The sequence below is a fragment of the Mus caroli genome, unplaced genomic scaffold (assembly GCF_978045245.1).
Source record: "Mus caroli unplaced genomic scaffold, Mus_caroli_1 scaffold_17, whole genome shotgun sequence".
Taxonomy (NCBI): domain Eukaryota; kingdom Metazoa; phylum Chordata; class Mammalia; order Rodentia; family Muridae; genus Mus; species Mus caroli.
In genome coordinates, this window is record NW_028227272.1 from 53,560,956 (window position 1) to 53,587,548 (window position 26,593).

A 26,593-nucleotide genomic window follows, 5' to 3' on the forward strand; every position below is an offset into this window, starting at 1 on the left:
GTATATTTCAGTCCAAATGAAGTCTGTGTCCAAATATTCATCCATTTCTTCTCTATGACCAACCTTAAAACGTGGTATTTCAAGAGGCATATGATGAGGCAGACGACTTTTAAGTAAAAAACTTGTTGACTCTTTTCATTTGGTATTCTCACAACTATACCTTTGAAAACACAAAATATTCTAATACACTACTAAAAGGAGTATTTGACACAGGAAAAGTATTTTAACATCAGGCCATCCTTTCTAAAAGATAAAAGGCTAAAGGTTTGTACATTAAAGCACCCTATCTCATGCCCATGGCCACAATGCATGTGGTAATTTATATAACTAGGCATGTATTCTGTTGGCAGGGCCTGCTCAAGTTGTGTCAAGGACATGTGGCTGGTCTCTTCTGATTGGTTAGTGCCTTTGTTCTACCTGCTGTTAGTATCTTCAATGATGTCACTATCTTTACCTCTAGATAACAGAAAGTATTAGCTTTAACAAAACGGAGATTCTTCTTATATAATGTAAATGCATCATATAAAATGCATATAAGGAAGAAACTGTTTATTATAATATTTGTGATGTTTTCTTTTTCAGAGTCTATATCTTCTTACTGTAATATTTTTGTTTATTCCTTGTATGCAATAGACTACAGACTTTTTATTCACAGTATATACCTATCTCCTAATACTTGTTATTTGGGTTTTATTTAATAATCAAATGGCTAAAATTTAAATACATTTTCTCTCTAAATTTTTGGTTTTGGTTTTGGTTTTGGTTTTTGGTTTTTGGTTTTTCAAGACAGGGTTTCTCTGTGTAGCCCTGGATGTCCTGGAACTCACTCTGTAGACCACGCTGGCCTCGAACTCAGAAATCCACCTGCCTCTGCCTCCCAAGTGCTGGGATTAAAGGCGTGTGCCACCACTGCCCAGCTCTCTCTAAAATTTTTAATCTAGTGTATTCACTAGGCACCACTAATTATTGAAGTATGCAGTACATTTAAATATATTTTGAAATATAAAGTTATTTGATTCAATTTCTCTCAGAATCTGTGTTCCTGTAAACAATGGTGACAATTCTACCATTTCACTTTCCATTCAAAAATTAACTTATTTTAAGAAAGCTACTTGCACAAAATGAAGGATACCTTGGAGTGTCCTCTTAAAGTTTTCACTTCTCAACATGGTTGCACTGAGGATTAAGTTACTAACACGGTTGTGAAGGGCGCATTCAAACCACAGCATCATGCCAGCCCTCGCGCACTGTGTGACAACAACACGTGTTCATAGGAGTTCATTAAAGCAGAATGAATGTGTAAAGTATAACACTGATCAGACAAATGAACCAGGAGAATTTATATAGCATGAGCATAACAAACATCTTCATTCTTAACATCTGTTTTATTAAGCAGAAACTTAAACATACACACAGACAGACACACAGACACATACACACACAGACACACACACACACAGACACACACAAACACGTACAATCACATTCACCAGAGGTTTATATCTTATTTCAGTTGAATTTCTTATAACCAGAAACTTGAATACTTTTAAAAGGGGCATGCTAAAGTCAATTTTATCCAGATGTTAGACTGAAATGGTATGTTTTGTAACTTTCATCAGGTCATTCTAAAGTGAATTAAAAGCCGGATTTAAAAGTGACCAAGTGCTTCTCGAGTGGTTTGGCTCTTGAGCCCTTGCAATTAAATTTCAAACACCCCTTAGCTTCTTCCTAAATAGACAGCTGAAACTTTGCAGGGCCTGAAAATAAAGGTAAATTCTCAATGGATACTCTGATGCCACAAAAATGCCAGATGAACAAACCTTCCAACAGTTGCCTTGATTAGCACTAATATGAAGTAAAGGTCATTTTCAATATAGTATCTAGGAGGGAGTTGGTATAGTGCAAAAGGTGAACTTAGCACTCTTTGTCTTGTGTAGCTGTTGATGCTGTAGCTGTCACTGCTATACTTATTTCTACACAATAAAGGGCTTTCTCTAATCATGGCAAAAACACACTAGCATGACAGCAACATCTCCCAACACACACACACACACACACACACACACACACACACACACAGTTTATCTCGACTGGCTCTCTGTTTCCATTCCAGTGTTGTTTCTGCACCAGGCAGCACCAACTTTATACTCTGTGATTGTCTTGCTCAATGGCTAATCAGTCTACTCACGGCTAGTGCAATCTGAGATATCTATAAAGAGACGAGACTTTTGAGAAAAAGAATTTATTTCTTACAGAGCAGTAAGGGTTATCTTTACCTTCTGACATCTTGTAAACATTCAGAAAATATCTTGCTAAGTGAAGAGGATGGAAATTTTAGAAAGAATAGTGATGGAGGTTGCAACAAGGTTGGGAAGGTTGGGGCTCAGCAAGTTGCAGAGCAAAAATACAGCAGAGAAGCTGCCTAAGTATGTCATCGCTAAGGTGCTATTCATACCTATGTATAACTTATTTTGTTGTTTTATATGGGTGTAAGATGCTACAGCCTGGGTAATTCATAAAGACCATAGTCTCAGTTGCTGTTTCTATTGCTGCAAAAATCCACCATGACCAAAAAGCAATTTATGGAGGCAGAAACTGAAGTAGAAGCCATTGAGGAATGCTTGCTCCCCATGATTTGATCAGCCTACTTTCTTATACATCTCAAGACCACTTGCCCAGGAGTGGCACTGTCCCCATGACCTGGGCCCATTCACATTAGTCATTAATCAAGAAAACACATCCACAGATTTGCCTTCAGGAGACATTTTTCTGATGGAGGCATTTTCCCAACTGAGATTCCTTTCCCCAGTTAACTAGCTTGTGCTGAGTTAATAAGAGACCAGACAGGATGATTAGGAAACCCACAGTATTATTGGTTAACTTACTCCCCAGTAATGGAGGATCTCTTGTGATCTAGTCACCTCCTATAATTTATGCCTGCTAACAGTGTTGTACTGAAGGCTAAGTTTCTAACATGTATTTTGAGAACCATATTCACACCATAGTACAACACTGGCCCACACTGCCTGTACCCTAGTTCCTCACTATCTAAACCCATGACCCAGTATCCATCCATCCATCCATCAGTTTTCATAGGATCAAGCCTATGAAAACAGAAGGGAAGTGTTGGTATTATTTATTTTTGAACATTGAAAACAAAACTCGACTATAATTGATTAAATCTTGGTATCTTCAGAATTACATTTTGCTTTCTAGTGATTTTAGGTGACAGATGTTTTCTTTTACTTTTACTTCATAAGCAGACACCGAAGAAGAATTCAGTGTGGATTTCCTGGAGGGAACTTTTGTCTTTGGTGGACATTGAATAGCTGGACTTTCTTGATCCCTTTAAGTCTATCTTCAGAGATGTGGATATTTGCTCACTGGTCTAGTCTTAGCCTTTGGATTACAGCTTAGGAAAGAGAGCAATTACAGGTCTAGAATGAAATGCATTCTGCAGCTAAATCATTTCCTTATTTTTGGCAGCACACCCTGTACCTATATTCTTGTCATCAGCGTAATAAAACATTGGTCAGTACTCAAGCAAGAACTCAGAACAGAAACTTTGTTCCATTCATGTGATGAGTGGAATATTTTCCATTTGTCAAAAAAAAGTTTGTCTGAAACAAATCAGTGTCACATAGGAACTGTAAATTAATATAATTCAGTGCAGAGGTGATCAGGACAGCCATGTGTAGGCATTTCTGCTATAGTGTGTTTTCAGTCTTTGAGAAATGTCACATTGTGCAGATTATCGTGATAGGACTCCTAGGGCAAACAAGCTGGGTATACCGATGTCTTTTTAACTGTAGTTTAGACCTGACCTATTAGTACTAGGACTCTCACGTAGCCGGAGCTTGCTCTACTAGACATGCAGGATTCTCAGGCATCTTAATCTCATGGATATAGAGACTACTGTGGTGGCTAAGGGTGGGAAGAGGGCTATTGAGCAAGGAGGGCATGGTAAAGCTTCAGTTAGACAGGAGGAAGAGGTTCTTGAGAAGGATCCTGTAGTAGAAAGCAACAATTAAGTTTATTGAAATGCATTTCAAATTTCTTACCACAAGTGTGATGGGTCACACTGTATAACTTTGTCAAAACATCACATTGTATCTCATAAGTATTACATGCTTATAGACAAATATAAAACTTATAAAATATAAGTTGAAAGAAAACCAAATATGAACTGTTCACATGTAAAAAAAAAACATTCTTAGAGTGGTAGATAAAGCTTGGGATACTTCCACATTACCAGCACAACAGTGGCTGGCTACTGTTAGGTTGGTATGGGGGGGGCAGCATAAAGTGTCAGGGACCTGTCGTCAATGGGAACTGTGTATATGTACCACAGTGATGAAGCCAGAAGGAATCCTTCTGCCAGTGTGAGCTCATAGATATTCTTTTTCTTTGCTATGAAGGTTTGTTTTCTTTTTTTTTTTTCCTTCTTCATATGGTTTCCCTGTTCTTGCCTGAGAAAAATCATGGCAAAGTTAATTTTCAATCATTGCTGTGTCTACCAGTGGCCATGACCTAAGTTGCAGTATGGAAACATGTGACAAAGTAATATGAAAACATTTTTCTCTGAATATATATATTTATATGTATGTATGTATATATATATGTATATATATATATATAACTATTATAATGCACTTGTTTCAGGAACTTGGCAAATAAAGGTATATTGCATAAAAATTAATGTCAGCTTGTAATAACTACTGTTCAAATTATGATATATTTCTTTCTAGTCTGTTGTATGTGTGTATGCATGTGTGTGTATGTATGTATGTGTATATGTATGTATGTGTATATATGTATTATAAAATTGGGTTATAATGTGAGTCTAAATTTATACTTATAGTGTTCATATTTTTCAGGATATTAAATAGAAGAAAACCATTTGAACTACAGCTTATTGAATAAAACTCAAACTTTGGGTGATGAAGTTGTTTTCAATTCTAGTAACAAATGTACTCACACACATAATTATCTGTATCAAATTGATAATTATCTGGGTCAATATGTAGAGATTATACTTTAAAAAACACATATCCAGTAATGAGAGTAGGTTCTTTTACAATTTTTAAACATACTATAGGAAGAGAGGTATCTAGGAGTAAGTTTGGTGTTATGGCCTCTCTTTACGATGTCTTATACCATCCTGAAAAATAATAATGTTACCATACTCTTTTAGTCACAACTGCGAATGCCTATTTTATTACTGTCTCATATTCAGTGCGAATTCAAAATAGGCAGATCTTCACATGCTGTGTCTATTCTGTGTATGCAAGCTAAACCAAGTGCCAAAATTTGGCCATTCTTCCTCTTTCAACAACTCATCTCTAATCCTCCTATTTGGACTTCCTGCAGCTCTCATTACCACCTCTCTCAACATGTCACTCATCTGCTTCACCTTTGACCATGTGATCCTGTCTAAACCTATTCCTAGGCATAGGGTGACATCAAATCATCCCATGGGACTTGGAAGACAGTTTGGGTGAGGGAAAGATGTATCATCCATATCACCCTCTGGGTCGTGACCTTCAGAGTTCCCCATGTATAAATCTGGGCAGTGTGGCAGAATGATTAAGTTCAGGTTCAACTGTTCTTCACTTTGGGGCAATAAATGGTGGTGCTAAAAGCTCGTGGAGGTCATTGTATCTGCAGCAACAGCAGCGTTAATAGGCCATGCTCAAATGGTTTGACTTGATTGCTTTTAAAAGATAATGGCATCTTTTTGAGAGGAAGGGTAAAGAGGATGCTTGGCTGGGCTATATCTCAAAAAAAAATACAAATGAGCTCGCTCTCTCTCTCTCTCTCTCTCTCTATATATATATATATATATATATATATATATATATACACACACACACACATACATACACACACACACACATACATACATACATACATACATACATACAAGATTTAGTTTCTTTTGACTGTAATTTCTAAGTAAATGGGTGCTCTGAAGACCTGCTTCTGTGTGGTTTTGGCTCTCTCAAGGGGAAACAAATGAGTTCAGAACAATGTGGGCAAACATGCATGCTGAATATCTATCCAGTGACTTCTAAGGCTCCATTGTGGATGGTTTCACTGAAGACAAGAAAAACCTCCCCTCAGAATTCTGATTTTATTTTAATTAACACTGATGTAAAAGCTGACTTTGTTTCTCTCTTTCTAGCCAGTCCCGAGGAAGCTAATCCCACTAACGATCATTAAGCAAGGTAATTAGTCTGGCGCATTCAGGAACTGTTGTAGCAGTCTGCTCAATGAATATACACAGACAGTGTCTGTTTTCTGTTTTTTCTAACAGTGAGGTTTGGAAAACATTTGAAGAAATTAGTGTAAGTTAGTAAGTTTGTGGTTCATACATACTTTTGGCTGTGGTACCAATATGAAAACCCTTAAATAAACCATACCATTTGAGACACAAAGCAGTGGTATCATGTGTTATATTTAAAATAACAGTTAAGCATGTGGATCTTTACTTAGGATTAAGTTAGCATACGTAAAGAAAACGATTAGCAGACCATTGAGGATACTGAGGATGGAAACTGACTTAGCGGTCACTTGGGGAAAGTAAAGATGCCCCCGTTTTAAGAATTACAGTGCTGTATGTCATTTCAGTGTCTAGCTGTTTTTGTTTTGGCTTCCAGCTTTCAAATTATTAAAATGACTCCATTATTTATGGAAAAAAAAAACTCTTGGTAGAAGAGCTAAAGCCTGAAAATAATTCTCCCTTTTAAGAAAACACAATGTCCTAAGCATAAACTAAAGGCAGGGCCAGGTACTGCTGGAATCACGGAAAGATTCTTTGATTTGAAGATACACAATTTCTGATTTCATATTGTCTTGGCATTGCAATATTTTACGCTAGTTCTTATTTTCTCTGTGGAGAGGGCAGAATGCATAGAGAGTAGAGACAGGGAGAAGTTTCCAGTATTTAGCATGGGATACTTTATGCTAGAATGATAAAGACAGGCTTTGTTACCTCAAGCAAGGATGGTAGGGTAAGACCTATCTGATTCTTCTGTTGTTTGTAGCCAACCCACTGAGTGGCTTCTCTTAGTTGATACATTTAGATCAAGACTGTACAAGGAATGGTAGCTTTACACCATCAGCTTTGTGTTGGTTCCTGTGTTCATCCCCAAGAGTGTGCTCTTGTCTTTTTATATTTCACCAGTGATTCAGAATGTTACTCACAGGGCTTCAACCAAATCCCCAGACAAGACTCCTTTTGGGGGAACAATATTAGGTAAGTCCGTCACAAAATGTGTATCTAGAATGGGCAGTCTAGGCGATCTTTTGACAATGTGATTCTAGTGAGGTTTTGCACTAGGAGCAAGTGTGCTAAATTAGTGTCCGTGCATTTCATTTTACTGTTTTAACTTCTTGGCTGTGTCCATTCTAAGCTACCAACCAAGAGACACCTACTTTATCTTGGCATGTTAAAAGGGGGTGGGATGGAAATAACTATAGCCCATGGGAAAGCTTTGAGTCTGTGAATCTGAACCCAGGGAATTTCTGTTGATAAGTTCTAGATATGGGGGGGGGGGTGGGGGTGGGGAACTCTTTTAAAAAGGTGTGGTCATCTTCTTTTTTCTGCATTTTTAAATTTTCTTTTTATTTATTTTTTTATTCGATATTTTCTTTATATACATTTCAAATGCTATCCCGAAAGTTTCCTATACCCTCCCTCCGCCCTGCTCCCCTACCTACCCACTCCTGCTTCTTGGCCCTGGCATTTCTGCATTTTTAATGAGGAGTTAAAGGTAATCAGGAAGGCAGTGTCAACCTTTAGGTTCTGCTTTATGATTTTGATTTTCCGTGGTTTGTTTTTGTCTGGTTTGTTTTCTTCCTCCTCTTACTCTTTTATCTATTTCCTTACAGTTCATCTGATTATTCCCGGTCTTAATGAATCCACTGTAAAACTTCCCACATCCATAATGCTTGAGATTTCTGATGCTCTCAAGGCACAATTAGGTAAGCAAAGGCTTTTCAGTGCACACTAGCACTGGGATGATACCGCACGGCGACTATGTAAGGGATATTTCAGATGAGCTATTTGAGGGCAAAATAATGAGTGTGGAGGAGGAAGTTGGAGGTTAGATATGACTATCAGTCATCTGTAAGGAAAGCTATTTTATGCATATGGATATGGATATGGAAAAGGAATGGGCATCAGGATCCGAAGTGCACCCATTTGAATAGGTATGCTTGCCAAGTAGAGAACATTTCCTAAATCATACTCATTGAACTTTGTTCTGAGCAGACATTAGGTATTTTCAGTGGGAACGGACATAAAAAGAACATAAAAATGATGGTGTGCTTTACAACGGTATTGCTGCCTTCTTCTAGAAAGAATTGGGTACAATTTGTGTACGAAAACACTAGCCAAATCCCCTTCAAAGAGGCCCAGAGGATAATTCTGGTAGCCACATTTTACTATCAGATTGGGCTCAATGTTGTCTCTCTGGCTGTAGATCTGAAACTTAGATAATGGCCATTCAGACTGAAGTGAGACAGAATAGGAGGCTAGTTTGAAGGCTAAGGATGGTGAATTTTTTCTATTTTTCTGCGTATTAGGTGGTGTGTGAGTTACTGTATGTGTGTTTACATGTGCGGGCATATATGTATGCATGCTCGTGGATATGTGTATTTGTACACATGGAGGACTGAGGGAGGTTGATGTTTAAATCATCCTGAATTACTCTTCCAGAGTATTCACTGCATCAGGGTTTCCTAATCAAACATAAGCTTACTGTTCTGCTTAGTCTTGCCTGCCAACTTGTTCTGGGGATCCCGTGTCTCTGCCTTCTGAGGGATAATAATAGATGGGCCACCATGCATGCTCACATGACATTCAGTGAGTTTTAGGGATCTGAACTCTCTAGTCTTATGTGATAAGTATTTTTGCCACTGAGCCATCCTCTTTTAAAACAAAACAAAACAAAACAAAACACTTTTTAAATAGTTTTCCTTTTGAGAACTCTGTTTAGCCCATTTTTTTAAAATTGTTTTCTTAATGCTTAGGGATACTTTAGTTCCTTGTATATTCTAGACACTGGTTATCTATATGATGTATAGCTCAAAAACATCTTCTTACACTCTGCAGGCTGCCTCTTTGCTGATTTATTTACAATTACATTTGCTGTACAAAACCTTCAGGGCTTTCAGAGACCCTATTTGTTGGTTTTATTTCTTGTGGAGTCCTATCTAAAATGTCCTTATCTCTGCCTAGATGCTGAAGTTCTTCCTTCTTTATCCTCTAGCAGTTTCAGAATATCAGCTCTCATTTTGGGTTTAGTTGGTGGTGATTATCCATTTGTATATAAGTGGTAGTTCAATACAGATATACAAAGGATAACAATGAGTTCAGGATAAGTGGCATATTTATCACTTCAGACATACGCGATGTCTTCGAATTGAGAATATTAGAGCTCCTCTCTAGCTGCTACTTTTAAATGTCATATTAATTGCTGTAAGTCACAATCATCCTAGTATGCTATAAAATGTTACCAAGTTATGGGGGATATGTTCATAGTTTAGAAGTTGAGTCTATCTATGAACCATAGCTTCCAGATGTTTTTCTTTCAGTCTGTAAGCAAGTTTTCATTCTGTTAATTGATTGTTTTGCTGTGCAAAATTTTTCCTCCACAAAGTTGCATGGAAATAAACATTTTTATATTACCAAAGGAGAAATAAACTTCCCAAAGTTAATTATCACTGCAATTCAGAAGAGTTGTATTTTTTTGAGAGACTAAATCCTAAAAATAATAACCCCATTTCAGCAGAGCCCATCATTAAGACATTAAGAGATGCAATAGCTTTTGTTCTAAGAACACATGGTGTGAATAAATAAACAAGAGAAGTCAGTATTATACACACTCATCTCCAAGGGACTTACAAAGGGTTTGCCAAAGCTAAGACACCCCTTGCCAAAAGTTAAGAAAAATAATAGTGTTGAAAATAATATTTTAAAAAATGGAGGAAAAAGAATTACTGAGGTTTAGGCCATAGTTGGATAGTGTTTTACTCTCTCTCAGGATAGCAGGTGTGTAGTGTATAGACAAATGCTCATGGGTTGCAAACCGATGCTAGAACTCTCTCATCTAAATATATTTCCCATCTCCCAACTACTCAGATATCTGGTGTGTCATATTTAGAAGTACCGTATGCCTTTACAAGAAATTAGCATTGTATGAAGGTTACAAATATATCTTGAGAAGATGGCCTACCATGTTTTCCAATTTGTGACTGAATTTAGGTTAATGTGATTGTCAATTAAAGGCAGCTATTGAATATAAGAACCTGAAACCATCTAGTTTCTGGTCCCTGACTGAGAGTCTAAGATCTAGAGGAAGGGGAGACTACAAGGGACACACACACACACACACAGAGAGAGAGAGAGAGAGAGAGAGACAGACAGACAGACAGACAGACAGACAGAGACAGAGAGAGAGACAGAGAGAGAGACAGAGAGAGAGAGAGAGACAGAGACACACAGATAGAAACACAGAGACAGAGAAAGACAAAGACAGAGAAACAGAGACAGACAGAGACAGAGAGGGGTACAGGGGGACAGACAGAGAGATGAACAGATAGAGAGACAGACGGACAGAGAGAGAGAGATGAAGAACAGACAGAAAGACAGAGAAACAGAGAGACAGACAGACAGAAACAAGATTCCAAAGTTAGGTTTCCTAGACAGATAGAGGTTACCAAAATCAAGATCATAGGATATTATTAAGGGAAAAGGAAAAAAGTAACCAAACTGCCCTGATGGAATTGGGAACACCGGATGGGACCTTGTAATTGACATTTGAAGGGTTCATCTTCCTCTGGTGTGCACTGAAAAGAAGAGGAACAGAACTCAGGAGAAGCGTGTTTGTCAATGATTCTTCACTTGATAACAATCAGACAATTTAAAGTGGTCACTATGGAAGATGTCCAGAAAGAAAATCTTGGTAAATAGTAGGGGGGGGGGGGAGATTTTATAAAATAAAAGGTGTGCATGTTTGGTCATTACAGACAGACTTGCTACTCTTTTTGTCCTTGTAACGAGATGGGAATAGCGTTGTTGACTATTTCTGTGATGTAAGCGTGCTGTCTAACCATGGACCCTAGATTAAGAGCAGTGGCCAGTCCACTGCACCTGTCCACAGAAATGTGCACACCCCAAATTGATATGTGTCTGCTTTCAAATTGCTTTCACATCACACCCCAGGTTTAGAAGAAAGGTTTCCAAAAGTTGCATAAAAAGGAAGAAAAATTCCATTTTATCTCAAAATCCCAGAAATTGAACCAGAAGATATGTGAAACATGCATCTCGAATGAAGCCCACTCACTCTCATTGTGGTTTTGGTACACATTTTTCCAAATAGCTTATTTTCCTATGTCTCTTATTTGTGGGTTTCAAATTTTTCAGTGTTATAACTGTTATATTTTTTATCATCTGTAATAATGGAAAATCCCTATTGATGTGTGTGTGTTTTAAAATTAGCTGTTCTTGAATAAAAATAAAGGAACATTCGCAGGTCCAACTATGCCTTGCCGAAACTTTGAGTTGAGTGATGGGATTTATTCAAGTATTCTATCGTGAGTCTGTCATTCCGGTACCTATTAAGATCTTAAAGAAATTCTAGGATTAACTGGGAGGAACTTTAAAGTCTGTGTTCTATTCATAATAGCCCTTGGGACAGTAGAGTGGACTGGCTGGCAGGAAGAGGTGTGTATATATAAATTTTTGTGGTTGTTACATGCAGGCATTAGGCTCATACACATAAAATAATCAAATAACTGTGCAATACATTTTGTGGTTGATTATGTTTGCCATAAGGTAATGTTGGACACTGTACTATGACGAAATAAATTGACTTTCTTTCCTTTTTTCAGCCAAGAATGAAACATTGGCTTTACCAGCAGAATCTAAAACGCCAGAGGTCGAAAAAGTAGCAGGGCAGCCAGTAACAGGTAAGGAGATGCTATTGAGAAAGGATGAAACATTTTTTCAAATAGTGAGTGAGCTATAAACCTTTTTTTCAAAAAAGCAAAGAATGAAAAGAGAAATTAATTTTGATCATAAAACAATAGGAGATTCTAGGGCTCTAGGCTTGGGAAAAGAAGAGATGCAAGTGGGTGGAGCAAAGGTTGGTGGACACAGTAAGTAGCAGAAGAGGTTTGAATTTGATGATGAATGGAGATGCCCTGAGAGCTGAGAGAGTTTACACTAAAGGTGACATAGTGCTCTGTGGCCCTTCCTCTTGTACGAACACTAAAGACCAGTTTTTTATTGCCCGACTAGCTTCACAGGTGATCAACATATCAGAGTGTCTTATATCTCTCATAAATCCATGATGATGTGTCTAAAAACACATTGAAATCATTTAGAAATCATTTAGAAATCATTAGATTAATAGCCCTAATATAGAGAATGTGTATAGTCTGGCTCAAAAAACAAACAAAAATCAAAAATCAAACAAAAACCTTTCAAACAGGAGGGAAGCACTATGCCCATAGTTTATCGTTGCTACTACCAAACATTCAATGTCTGTTCTCCAAATAAATCTACCAGCTGATTCCTCTGGGGAGACACTAGGCTCAGAAGTACTGAGTTTTGGCCAGAATAATGCCACCTTATTCAGGATTTCATGAAACAAACGATGGCCAAACATTTCCTGCAGATCGCTGTTAGTTAAAGAAGGCTCATCAAAAGTGAGCTTTTTCATTCATAAAATTTCTATAAGGTGGGGTATTTGTGGGGTTCCACTTGCATTAAATTTGGGGGCTTGTGTTGGTCACGAGAGAATACGGTTGGTGGAGTAACAAAGTAACTAGAATATGTCTCAACAGAGTATAACCTTACCATAAGAAAGGGGCCTTTATAAGATGAGATAGAAACCATCTGAGCTACCAGCAGAATCCACCTGGGTAATATTCGAAGCTGATTTTTTTTTTAATGACTTTGGTGTGATCAGTTAATATAGAGAAAAGTACAGGCTTGAGCAGTGGTTAAACGAGGCTGTTTCTGTGTCAAGCGTTCTGCCCAGCCTTCCAAGTTCCACTTTCTTCTCTTGGCACGATGTCTGAAGAGAGTCTTCAGATTTCCCAACTTTCTGCCAAGCTCTCCCCAGAACTTTCCACTTCAGAAATACTTGGGCAATCCCCAGCCCTTATTATTCAGTATTGTTTAGTATGTGTCCTTGCTGCAAAATTTCAGGGTTTTGTAGAATGTTAAAATCTCAGCGTTCATGGTTATTATTTCCTCACATCTTTTACACACATTGTCATTACCTTTAACGAAGCAGCTCAAAAGACAAAACAAAACAAAACAAACTCTCTGGACATTTGAACGCTGCCCACAATTCAGCCCAGGCCAAAACTCTGCTGGTTATTTGTGGGGTGTAGAAGAAATCTGGTAACATGGTAATTGGCTTTATTTAACTCTGGATCTTTTTTTTTCTATTTATTTATTCACTTAAATCGTCATGAGCCTGGTTACCATAGGCTCACTAAGGTGTGGGGATAAAGAAAGGGAAGAGGAAACATTCAGACTGCTGTAAAAAAAAATGGCTTCACGAGAACCCAACCTAGAAAGGGTGGATCAGGGAGGAGAGGCAGCCAGAGGCACCTGGGGCAAGTAGGTAGCTAGCTAGCCCGCACCCTAGGAAATTGAATAGATATGTAGGCTGTCAACGGGTGTGCCATGCCTGGGTGGCTTCCTTAGTTTATCATCTCTTAGCTCATAAAGTTGTTTTATGTATTACTTTTCAGTGACTCCGGAATCAGTTTCAAGAAGCACTAAGCCCACCCTGTCTAGTGCTTTAGACACTGCAGAGACAGCACTGGGTAATACTGAAAACTGTCTATCCATTCCCCCTCCCCCAACAATAGAACAGCAATGATGAGGAACCCCGGCGCTCACAGGTTTAACACTGCTTTATCTCGCCACACTCCTTCTCCCTTCCTTTTTTTTTTTTTTTTTTTTTTTTTTCTGGGAATTAACATTCCCATTTCTTGGACAAGTTCTACTGGAGAGTTGCACGGTGCCTTGATCTTGGTGACCAATGGGACAGACAGGCAGGTGTGGATGCTGCACACTAACCGCATGGCCCTTCTGACCCCTGTCTTGTGGGTTGGGTGGGCAGGGGTAGTGTTTCAGCCTCGAGAGCTGCTGGAAATCTTGACTCTCCCTGGGATTTCTGCCCAGACCGGCTATGGGAAATCTTGTGCCAACTAAATTTGGGAAGAATCACCGAGAGACATGCTGTTTAATGAGAATTTCAGTTGCTCATGGTAACTGCTGTTTCTATCTGCTGTTTTAACCAAAAGCATCTATCTTGCTCTTTGTATTTCTTCTCTTCCCTTGAGGAAAAGGAACAGCATGTGTTTGGCTGTGCGCGTACGAGGCTGACCTAAAAGACATCTCCCATTTAACAGCTACGTGACTTTTCCGAGGAAAGCCAGCTCTTTCTATGAAAGTCGTGGATTGCTCACTGCACGCTAGTCTGTTGTGAAGCGTCACATTGCTAACTGTGTCCTTCTTTATTGTAGTCCTCAGTGAGAAGACGTCAGAAACAGCCCGCTCTGTTCTAATACCTGAGTTTGAATTGCCCTTGAGCACTTTAGGTAAAAGTTATCAAGCGATGTAGCGGCAATGACTGCCCCTTCGGGAGTATTATGCATGGCTACTTCGAAATACTTGGCATCCACTTTATTCAAATAAATCTCCTCACAAGAAAAGGGACAAATAATATAGAACAATGAGCTCTCAACACCTACACCATAAATGTGATTTTTAAATATTTATAATTTAGGGCCCTAAAGAAGCATTTCCTATGACAAAGCCACCTGTAGTTTTTCTTGGTGGTGGTGACATTGTTATTTTATTATTTTGTTTCACTCAGAATCATATGAGACTGAACAAATTGGTATCTTATCTCCCCCTCCCCCAGTGGCTTGTATTCATTTCTAGCTTTATCTTGACAGATAAGACATATTAGATGTTTCTATAGATTCCTTAGGATTCTTAGAATTTCTTTATGAATGAAGTATTTAAATGGAGAAGAATATACATAGAGTTCTATAGGTGCCTTATGATTTGTAAAGCTCTCACACAGATGTTTTCTAATCACCCTGTTCGGGGCTTTGCATGGATTAAAGGGAATTATACCTAAGAACACATGTATTTTCCCAATTTACAGAAAACTAGTAAATGTAGATGGAAAAGCCTGAATGCTTCAGTTAGTGGCTTGATTATAAAATTCCATAAAAAGGAATTGTACAGTGCGCATGGTGGTCCATCCTGTAATAACCAAACATAAAAAATATAGACAAGGGGTATCATGGATTCCGGACAGCCTAGGCTATACAATGTCTCAAAAACAAACAAACAAACAAACAAACAAACCAGTTATCCGTCATTGAAACAGAAGTAAAAATAATACTTCTAAGTATTTGCTTGACTTATGGGTGATATTTTTAATCTTGTATTTGTTGTTTTTGTAACTTTGAAACATTTAGAAACCTTTTTTGTTTTTATGCACCTGCCCTAACTACCTCATGTGTTTTATTCTAGCTCCAAAAAGGTTCCCAGAGTTTCCTGAGGCAAAAACAGCCTTCCCATTGGAGAAACCTGGGGTTTCCTGGGGTAAATAGACGTGCTTTGTTTTTGACGCTTTGAATGTGCGTGATGAGCTCAGGGACAGAGTGCTGGCCTGCCACGTATCAGGGCCAGACTTGATCAGAAGCGTCACATCAGGCGGGTGCCGATCAGCTCTGTAGAGCACCGAGTCCTTCCTCTATGAAGCTAAATGCACGAGTGCTGTCAGTTAACTCAGGGAAATCAGTAGTTGGTGGGTTGAAAGGAAAATAAAAAATACTATTTGGTTAGATTTCATACAGCATCATCAAAAGCCGTGCCTGTTACTTCTGCATAGTCTAGCTGGTTGTTTGCTGTCCGGATGGGTACACATTGGCTTTTGTGTATACGGTGACTGCCGATTGGATCCATTTGAGCTTTGCAGTGCACTTTTCCCACCCACTTACCTATCCCAGCAGTCTGTCTGCCATAATACATTTAGCACCTTCTGATTCTCTCTAATATAGCTTCAAGTGAGGAGCCATGGGTGGTACCTGGAGCTAAAACATCTGAAGATTCCAGAGTCGTACAGCCTCAAACTGGTAACTGCATTCTTTAAAAAAAGAAAAAAAATTAACATCTTCTGGCTTTACTTACATAGCTTGCATTATTAGTCACCAATCTACTTTATGGCAAATAGTGATACGTTTCTCTTGTTTCTGCTAATGTGCAAGCATGCATCTCTCTAAGCAGTAGTTTAAATATTCCATGGAACCATCTCAATTTATGTTAAGCTTCAAATTAAAATTTTAAATTAGGTTATTTGTGATCACAAGAATTTATTCATTCAGGAGTTAGTTGACACACTTATGTTTATATTTTATATATTGTTGATATATTTGTACTTTCATTCACATGAGCTTTCTCACTTTTTAATTTGGGGTATATTTGTGCATATACCAAGCTGCTTCCTCTGCAGTTTTGATATATAGCATTAATTTCAAATTACTTGAGTAGCTTCCCATGTTTAATTATTACAAACTTGAAGAACCCAGACTCTGAGGAACTGAGGACCTCTTAGAAGATGTTAGGAAACGTTCGTTTATCTGTCTCCTGTGATATGATCAGCAGAAGGGAAATGGCTCTTTGCCTCTGCTGGTTGAATACATTCAGAAAGTGAGAGGCTCTGTGAATGAGGATCTTCATACCTTGTGACTAGATGGCAAGACCATCTGGATGGTGACAAAGCTGTGCCCGGAGCATAGCACAAACTGTCGGCCTTAGTGAGAATGTGGGGAGGGGAAAGCCAGTTGTGGTTTTGCCTGTGTCCTATGTGAATACAGAATAATTTTGATTTTTGTCTTGATCCATTTTCATGGCAGAACAGCCTCATCTAACATTAATATCCTTAGAGACTGCTGACATTCAGAAGGGGAAAGCCATGGGCCAACTCCTATATGGCTGGCGCTGTTTGATTAGTCACTAAATGTGAAGTGTTGTTTCCTTTTGTAAAATGTATTTTGTTTTGGAACTTAGTGGAAATTTTGCCACCTTTACACTCTGTATCAAAACTGCAGAGTGAGTGTTCTCATGAAGACTTCTGTGCCACTTTTTGAGATATAAAGGACAACTGAGAATTCTAGCTTGCTTGGTAATGGAACCTCTCGAGCTATTTTGATAGTTTCTGGCAATGAAAGAACAGGATATTTGAGGTTTGGAGCCCTGCAAGAAATATGAGAAACACAGTCACTTAATATATACTCAGTCTCTTTGCCCTAATCTTTCACTAGTTCTGTATGTTGTGATTTTATTATGTGGACTTTCATTTTGTATAGCCTTCTGTAAAGTATGCTAACTAGGGATGATTTAGCTTGATTTCCTTGGCAAATCTAATTTTCCATAAAGTATATAAGGGAAATCATAAAAATGTGCTCTATAATAGCATACCAGGATGTAAAATTACTCATAAATTCTGTGTTTAAAGGAAACTGGCCAAATCTTTGAAATACTTAAGTACTTGTGACAGTTACTCAGGGTTAATTCTGTCTTTCTAGTGATTCAGTAGAGTTAGACTTACGTTCTATTAGACAGTGGTCAGTCTGCTATAATTCTAGTGTTACAGTAGAAAGCGTTCTAGAAAACTCTAGACCTTCTACCATCTGATGGACAGTGCACTTGTGTCTCTGTGATCCACACACGGCTGTGTCCTTTCCCCCTTCGAATTACATAATTTCTGCATTAATATTCCTCAAAAGCTTATGGACCCAATGTCACTGGCCTTTCTGAAGGCCTTCAGCATGGTTATTCCTTTTATAGTAGGTTGATGCAAGAGAGACTTTGCCCCGGGATGGGCAGACAAGCAATAGTTAGGCTCACTGAGCTTTTCACAATCACTCCACTGAATGACTCCCAATGAAAAGTGAAGCAGCATCATGTAGCATGCTTTGGAATTTTGGGAACAGAGTTTCACAACAGAGAATTACATGTTCTTCTCCTGTCCCCTGAGTGCAGTAACCTGAATTAGTCCATGAGTGTTCTCTGAGGACATGTGCGTGTTTAATAAAACAATGTCCTGGTCAAGTTTCTGTGTTTTCTATGGGCAAAAGAGCTGGAAAGGCTCCTAAATCACACAGACAGGGTGTGTGTGTGTGTGTGTGTGTGTGTGTGTGTGTGTGTGTATGTCTAACGTCCTAACACAGTACAGGAGATATAGGTGATAGACATGAATTTCCTGTTTCTGGCTTGATGGTGCCAGTGTTAAGCCTCCTTAATTTATTTTAACATTCTGTAAAAGGGCTTTCATTTAGTACCACAAAGGTGCAGAATCAAAGGAGGAAAATGGCCACAACCCCAGAATAATTCAATGCGTTTGATTTCAGCATTAGAAAACCCTTCTGTCTGTCCTTCCCCAAAGTGTTCAAACAACTGAATCACACCCTCCAATATATTGAGAGTTATCACAAAAATGTCTTCCTCTGGAAAAATCATTTCTTTGTAAGCCACAGGTCATCTTTTAGAGACCCATCCTGTCAGGTCAGGATGGAGGACAATCAGTCCTTTTATTACATTCCACATTGGAACTTTCTTTAAGAGGTCAATATTCGCCATTTTCAGTGTGGAATTCGTGCATAGTTTGTAGAAATTCATGCAAACGTGTGTCACATAGCCAGGCTCTGTGAACTAAATAGCTCGGCTGGCATGAGGAGGAGTTTATTAGTTGGAACATTCATATCCTGGGTGATTTCCTTAGAGTTGTTGAAAGGAGATAAACTCTGTATTTGGACCTTACTGCCTGCTGTGAAATACTGATTAGCCCAGAGCTGGCTCATCCATCCAAATTAAACCCTAGAGAGGATGGAAAGTAGGAACAAGTTGTAGTGTTGATGCTCAAGGGAGAGAAGGATGGTATACAGGCTCACTGTGGCCTCTTAGAGATTTATGAGCTCAATCTTTCATTTCACAGACTTCAAATTCAAGCAGAAAAGTGCTATAATTTTCCACTAACCAAAGTATTGTTTGTGTATTCAAACAGTCCAGAGAATCGGGGTTGCTTTCTTAGCTGGGTGCTTTGCTACATCCCTTCGTTACTTCTTCATGTGGCTGTAGGAATTCTGTTTTCATGGCGATGCATAACAATGGCAAGTCTGGTAGCAGATATTTAGGTGCACAAATTTCTTTATTATAAAATGATTAAAAGGAGTGTTTCTCCTCCATCCCCACATCTAAGTCAGAAGGTCATTACTTTTTTGAAGACCTTAACACATCTTCCAAACTAATTTGTGTGCTAAAATGGGAACTTTGAACATTAATTCTTCGGTTGGTCTACCATGTACCAGGATCTAGAACCTTGTAAAACAAAATAGCTATGACAAAATCTCTCCCTAATAAGGTCTTTTATCCATGAAATTATGTTAGAAAAGGAAAATCTTTTATATGGTTATTGATATTCAAGAAATTTAAGCAAAATAAAAGGTATTGTTGCTTATTTGGAATGCTTTATGTACTACCCATGACTCCATCAGGGCGTTTTCATGTTAGTATTTGCATATATTTAGTTTTGCAAAGTAAAACTATATGGCCAATAAACATAATTACCAAATGGTCTTACAAGTATAAATACTTCTGGAAAAGCTGAAAGTAAAATTTTGTGTGATTGCTATAGCTTTGAATTGTGCTACCCATTTTAGCTCCCAAATTTGATTTCTCTTTCAACTCTGGTCTTACAGAAGCGTTGTGAATTAAATATCAAAGCCATCATTGCCCAGTTTCAAATAGCATCAGCGTTTTATCCAGTAAAGGTGGTGATAAACAGCAAGGCATGGTGGCATGCAGACTGTCTGAAAAAAAAAAAAAAAAAAAAAACAGTAGCATTTACCCCAAACTCTTGGGGCTTTTCATCAATTTCATACCTAGAATGGTTTGTTAGAAACAGGCCATATAATTTAGTGAATTCTACTCAGGCAGGTTTAAATGCAAAGTTTTGTAAAGAACTTTTAGATGCCAACGTTTTTGTAAGGAAATCTAGACCTCATGGTGATATTAAGAGCATTTTTCAGAGAATTCCATTTCAATTCTGCCCTCTTCTCTCACAGCTGTAACTTCAGAGTCAAAGGATTTTGATTCAGTACAGCAAGTTTTGGTGGCTGCTTTTCAAAGCTGTCCAAGCAGCATAAGACTTCTAGTATGTAGGGTTTTTTTCCCCTTTTCCCCTTTTTCTTTACCACTCAACTCTCAAAAAGTATAGAACTAGAAATAGAAATCTAGAAAGCAACTGAGCTAACAAGTATGTTATTTGGATCCCAAGTATGTTCAAGAAAAAGACTTGAAAGTAAGAGACTCCTAACAAATGGAAATATGCAGACATGAACCATAATTAGTAGAGGATAGCAAAGTATTCTATTCCTAGTGATGCCTCTAGTGATGACTTACAGAAGTTGTCAGCCTTGCTTGGAACCTAGAAGTGTGAATATAAGAAGTAAGGTTAACTAATAAAAGCCCATTTGAATAAAAATACAGACTGCAGAAAAATTGATCTAACATATGCAATTGAAAGGAGATTTGGGACTTATCATAAATGCAGCCATGGCATTTTCCAGAGGTGTGAATATAAAGTCAAGGTATTAATTTGCAATTTCACAAGTTGAGAGGAGTATGTCTAAATTGATGACATTTCTTATCATTTAGAGGGGGACAGAGCTGATGTCACTAGAAGCTTGACTTGAACCTTAAAGCAGGGCAAGGTTTAGCAGTATTTTTTGTTCTTTGAAAGATTAGTCATTCCTGTCTTTTAAAATAACAACTAGGCTAGCTTTACACTAAAATGTTAGGTCCTAACAAAATATGATTCTCGCAGCATGTGCCTATTTTTACACAGGATATTCTATTTCTGAGGACTATGTAGGTTTACCTTCACAAGTAACATACTTCTCCTGTGTCCTCTTACGGGATCACATGAGTTGGTCTCTTCTTTGAGACTCTGTGTCACTGTATAATAGCATCTTACAGCTTCAATTAGCATGAGCTCCATGTCATTAAATTGTCATTGGGTCCAATGAATAAATCCTCCTGCGTGCTACCCCCATGTCATTAATTCTTCTATGAGCCAATTTGAATGCCCACAATAAGCAGTGTCTACCTCCAGTTTCTGCTTTCTCTGCTTCTTGTTTCCACAGTGGCAGTTATTTGTGTATCCAGAGAAGATTTTTTCAGTACTGTGTTTACTTGCAAGTTATTTTATGTGAACACGAAGTTTAACCCTATATTAAAATACTTAAGCTTGAGTGCATCCCATTTTCTTCCTTTTATACAGAATATAAAAATCTGCCTTCAAATCTACCCATCTTGTAGAAGGGATCGTGACTCTTTGGAGGAATGTAGAATGTTGCCTCTGAATAAAACCAAGAGAGGTGGTGCCAAGTGTGCCCTGGTCTCAGTCCCACTGTCCTTAGCTCTGAAATTAGGGTGAAAATGCACCAAGTCAACAATCTCCCCATATGAACACTGAGATTATGTTTACCACTATAAACCTCAACTTTACTGGCTAGAAAATGGACAGACTGGTGACAATGCCTGTCCCGCCTCTATCTCAGGGATGGTAACAAGGGTAAAGAGGTGAATGCGTGAGACAATGTGAAATTTTAAGTACCATTTGCTTCTTAGGTACTGTACCAGAGACTTTTATGAAGCAGAAAGACCAAGCAAAGGATTCTACAAATAATACCTTCTATTTCAATGTGCCATCTCTTTCCTTCTTTAGAAGCCTCTCTCCTAGCTGCCATATGACTACTAGATTTGTGTTTATGCTTGCTGAAGCTCTTTGATTTAGAGCTGGCACCACTTCACTATAAACAAGTGACAAAATTTTCACAGCATTTTGGGGCCAGGGCCATGGCATGGTAAATGCCTGCAGCTAAGACAGTAGTGGTGACTGTCAGCTCAGTCAGTTGTAAGGAGGCCAAGAGCTCCAGAATTTAGTATCTATGTAAAACTATGCTTTAGCCACCACTAAAATATGTCAGGCAATCATAGCAAAACTAACATGCCTTTTGTTTTACTTTTCTATTTTTAAGCAACTTATGATGTAATCTCAAGCTCAACAACTTCTGATGAGACTGAAGTAGAGCTTCGCACAGGTATACCCAACCTTTCAACGATGCCTTTGGATCCTGGGTCTTCTTATACCTCATGGTTGCTCTTTAGTTTTTGTAGGATGAAGAAGTGTGCTCCCCAGAATTCCATAGCAAGTAGTAGCTATCCCCATCTGTGTCTGGGAGACAGTTCCTGTCCATCCTATTGGGGATTGATCATTATTTTTTATCAGTAAACAAACTCTGTCACACAATGGAAGAGTACAGATAGACGAGGCCACTGCCTGGGGAAAGTACATGGCTCAGAAGTTAAAAGACTGTTCTTCCAGAGGTCCCGAGTTCAATTCCCAGCAACCCACATGGTGGCTCACAACCATCTATAATGGGATCAGATGCCCTCTTCTGGTGTGTCTAAAGACAGTGACAGTGTACTCACATACATAAAGTAAAAATATTTTGTATTCCTAGAGTGTATTCTGTAGGGTAGTAATTCTCAAATGGGGATGGTTTAGAATCTCTCCTCTGCACAGGGGCATTTGGCATTGTATAGAGACACATCTGTTCTTAACTGCGGGGGGAGGTGCATCTACATCTAGAACATAGAGACTTGAGATACACTGCTGTGCACACAGCAGCCTCTGCCAGCTAAGCTTTCTTGGGCACCAGTTGTTGTACTGCTGAGCTAAGGAGCCCCAGGCTGGGATGGGAGCATCACTTGTTTTTACAATTCAGTTGTGTCTAAATCTTACATTCACTTACTGACCCATCTACAGTGGGTTGAGCTCAGCCCAGCGGCTTCTTTTGGCAAATGTGTATCAAGCATCTACCAAACCAGTCCTGGAGACCTAAATGTCAGACTGGTTTCTGTCAAACCTAGATAAGCATGCAGTATGCTTTGTATGAATAGACTTATCTCAACATTATTTGTATGGGAAGCAAAGATAAATAATTGTATACAGTAGGAAAAAATAATCCTCATAGTAGGTCCATTCAGAGTTATGAAGTGAGGGAAGAAAGTAGAAAAAAGGCAACTGAAAATAAGTTGAATGGCATAGCTGCTTTATCATGGGTTCTGATTTTTCAGTGATGTGTGTTTTGCAGAATGAGACCATCTTCAGTTCCTATTGAATCACTGGCTTAAAGCACTGGCTAGCAATTCCCTCAAGTGTCCCTGATATTTTCCTTTCATAGGGCACCATTTCTTACTCAGGAGTTTGTATTTTATCCCTAGGAACTTGTATTCCCTTTTAAATGTTGATATTTATTCCAACAGCAACAAGAGATCCTATTCTGGACTCTGTCCCACCTAAAACTTCTAGAACTGCTGAACAGCCAAGGGCAACACTGGGTAATGTTTTTAACAGAAAAATTGTGCTTTGTTTTCCATTAAAAGTTCCATAACCCATGTGGATGCCTTTCTTCCAAAATGACCATTCGATCCCATTTCATCTAACCATTTACCTCTTTTCTATTTCTGAACATAGAGAACATTTCTCTCATACTAAATGAACTCCATAAGAACAAAACCAATCTCCAATCTTTAAGAACTGCATGGACATCTTTCTCATCTGCAACATCTCTTGCTCTGTGCTTATGGCTTGCATCCCCTCATGTTCGTGGACCAAGTTTGCCTGTTCTGAGCAATTAGCATTCTCACTTCCCCCTGCCACAGTGCCATCCACCAGCTGAGGACAACATGCATCTTTTCCCATCCTCCTAGCATGCAAATCATGCCATCTGAAAGCATGTTGAAAGACCTAAAATACCTCATTTTAACTGAGATTGCTTGGTGGGGTGGGGTATTTATGCTTCCAGCTCCAATCAAAGCGTTATTTGAATCCCGAAATGTGGAAATCTTCACCAGTCCTGAAGTGCGACCTACAACGGCTGGTAATTGATATTTGTATAGTTGTATGCTTTGAAAGGACAGGTAAAGTGACAGCAAAAAACCAGTGACATTTGCCTTTGATGTTTTAATGACTAATCATTTCTTTTCTTTCTTTACCATGGGGTCCTTCAAGAAGCTGAGTTATCCATAGCTAGTCTTATGACAAACCTCAAGGGATTTGTACAATTCTGATGTCTATATATTTTGAAAAGTATTTTTCTTTTTTTCTTTTCTTTTCTTTTTTTTTTTTTTTTTTTTTTTTTTCGAGACAGGGTTTCTCTGTATAGCCCTGGCTGTCCTGGAACTCACTTTGTAAACCAGGCTGGCCTCGAACTCAGAAATCTACCTGCCTCTGCCTCCCAAGTGCTGGGATTAAAGGCGTGAGCCACCACACCCAGCTGATTTCTTTTTAACACTACTCCTGTTGGGTATTCACTGATGGTTATAGGGAGAAAGGGAAGCTGTGTATTAAAACAAAGCCATTTTGTTAAGGACTGTGGTCCAGTGTTCCACCTCTCATCAGGCAGTGGGGGGGGGGTGGGAAGGGTGGGGGTGGCGCAGCTGGTATACCAGCTCAGGAAGGACAGAGTGACTAGGTCAGGGGTCTACAGTCTATGTCTCCTGCCAAGCCAGAAGGGGAGATCTGGGGTGGGGGGTGGGGGGTAATGGGGGATGAGTTGGATTTCGTTATTGTTGGGAGTGAGTGCTGAGAGAGACCTTTTTCTGGAGTCCTAGTGTTGCCACTCATTTTGGCAAAGGCCTTGTCCATCTTTATGTCCATCTTTAATGAAGCAGCTGTGAGACCATCTTAGCTTGCTCATATTACTTTATTGGAGGTGAATTTGGACACATACACTTGATTCAGGTTTTGATTGCTTTCAACATTGTTGACCATAAAAGTATAGCAGGAGCAAATGATGATTGTTTTAAGTATATTTCTTTCTGTTGAGCATAGTAGTAGCATCCAATCCATGGTAGTTCAGAAAGAACCAAGTAGTCCCTGCAATCCTGGATATGCTGAAGAAAGATGTGAGAGAGCGCGTGCCATACAAAGAAAATGAAATAATGGTGTCTGGTGAAGGTGCTAATGAACTGCAAGATAAAGATGTTCTGAATGTTCTTTCCCATTCTATAAATCCAAAATATTGTATAAGTTGTATAAATATCATATGACATATGTTAGACATATGTTATAATCTAAAGAGCCTTCATGCTGCTCAGTTACCAGTATCTTTAACTGAGTAGTATTTTTCCTCAAGTAGAAATTTAAGCACTCCTTTATACAAACATGATTCTTTTGGGCCCAGGGAACACTTAAACTTATTGAATATGTACTCTGTAGAAAGCACGCACAGCATGGGCATCTAGAAATACAAAGACAACTCTCTAGTCCTTCTTTCATTCAGTAGGGTTGTGTATTTATGTTTACAGGCACAGTGTGGCTGGCCTTTGGGAAGTATCACTTACCAAAGCTGTATTAACTCTTCTTGCAGCTCCTCAGCAAACTACATCTATTCCTTCCACACCCAAACGACTATCAACACCCAAACCGCCAAGAGTCAAGCCTGGTAAATAAATGTCTCTTCAACTTTTCAAATTACTTAAACCCGAATAGATCACGCCCATCTCCTTAGAGTAAGAAGAAAGTTATGTTTCTCTGCAGGGCAGTTTCTTTATAAAATTTGAAAATAACTAACAGTAATATAAAAGAGAAAACAGGGGTCTCCAATAACGTGTGTCTAGGTTTGGCGATAAGCCGTGGAGCAGGTCCTGCCCCTGCAGCTCACAGCATGAAATAACTCTTCTGAGTATGCATTGCACTGAAGCCTCTTTCATTTTTACCCTAGGGCAGTGGTTCCCAACCTGTAGGTCTTATCTCCTTCAGGGGTTGTGTGACCCTTAACAGGGACTGCCTAAAACCATCAGAAATCATAGATATTTATAGTATGATTCATAACAGTAGCAAATTATAGTTATGGGAGTAGCAAGGAAAATAATTTTGTGGCTGGACTTTAGGAAGGTTGAGAATCACTGCCCTAAAGTGTGCTGACGTCAAGAGGATGTTATTCTGGTCTTTGGGTTTCTTATAACCCCAAGAGTAATAATATTGAAAATAAAACATAAGATATAAAACTCCAGCCTATAGTGCTCATATAGAAGCTTGAAGAAAGATTGAGTTGCAGCCGTGAGACTTAGAATATTTGTAGGATTCAGGAGGAAGAAAGAGGAAGGGAAAACATCTATGGCAGACTGAGGAAGTTCTAGGAATTTACCATCAACTTGGGAGTGAGGATTTTCATTGCCTAATAGTATGCCCAGATACTTGCTCAGCAAGCTGACTTACTCCCCTTACTTTGTAATGTAAATATTTTTTCTGACCTATATGTGTTGTGATGGTTCAGAAATTCTTTCCTTCAAGTTTTGTTCAGTGCATACTTTATGGCTGACTACTAGGTATGGCAGGGCTTTGAAAGGTCACTCTGTTCTTGAAGGAGATTTTACTATCTCTACATTGTTAATTTTTCCTTCCTGTCA

The 26,593-nt window shown here is 38.7% G+C and overlaps 1 protein-coding gene across 7 annotated transcripts in view; it reads left to right on the top strand.

Moving 5' to 3' along the window:
* Positions 1–26,593, top strand: part of Abi3bp (ABI family member 3 binding protein) — a 217,080-nt gene that overhangs the window by 98,885 nt on the left and 91,602 nt on the right. For 6 of the 7 annotated variants that reach the window (XM_085832338.1, XM_085832334.1, XM_085832336.1 and 3 more), the window contains exons 7-18: positions 6,185–6,227; positions 7,187–7,258; positions 7,894–7,986; positions 11,899–11,976; positions 13,777–13,851; positions 14,557–14,631; positions 15,581–15,652; positions 16,111–16,185; positions 22,153–22,215; positions 23,444–23,518; positions 23,986–24,060; positions 25,552–25,626. In XM_085832338.1, the coding sequence (XP_085688464.1) occupies positions 6,185–6,227; positions 7,187–7,258; positions 7,894–7,986; positions 11,899–11,976; positions 13,777–13,851; positions 14,557–14,631; positions 15,581–15,652; positions 16,111–16,185; positions 22,153–22,215; positions 23,444–23,518; positions 23,986–24,060; positions 25,552–25,626 (871 nt within the window). The remainder of the gene's footprint in view (positions 1–6,184; positions 6,228–7,186; positions 7,259–7,893; positions 7,987–11,898; positions 11,977–13,776; positions 13,852–14,556; positions 14,632–15,580; positions 15,653–16,110; positions 16,186–22,152; positions 22,216–23,443; positions 23,519–23,985; positions 24,061–25,551; positions 25,627–26,593) is intronic. The other variant, XM_085832337.1, reaches the window with a different exon arrangement.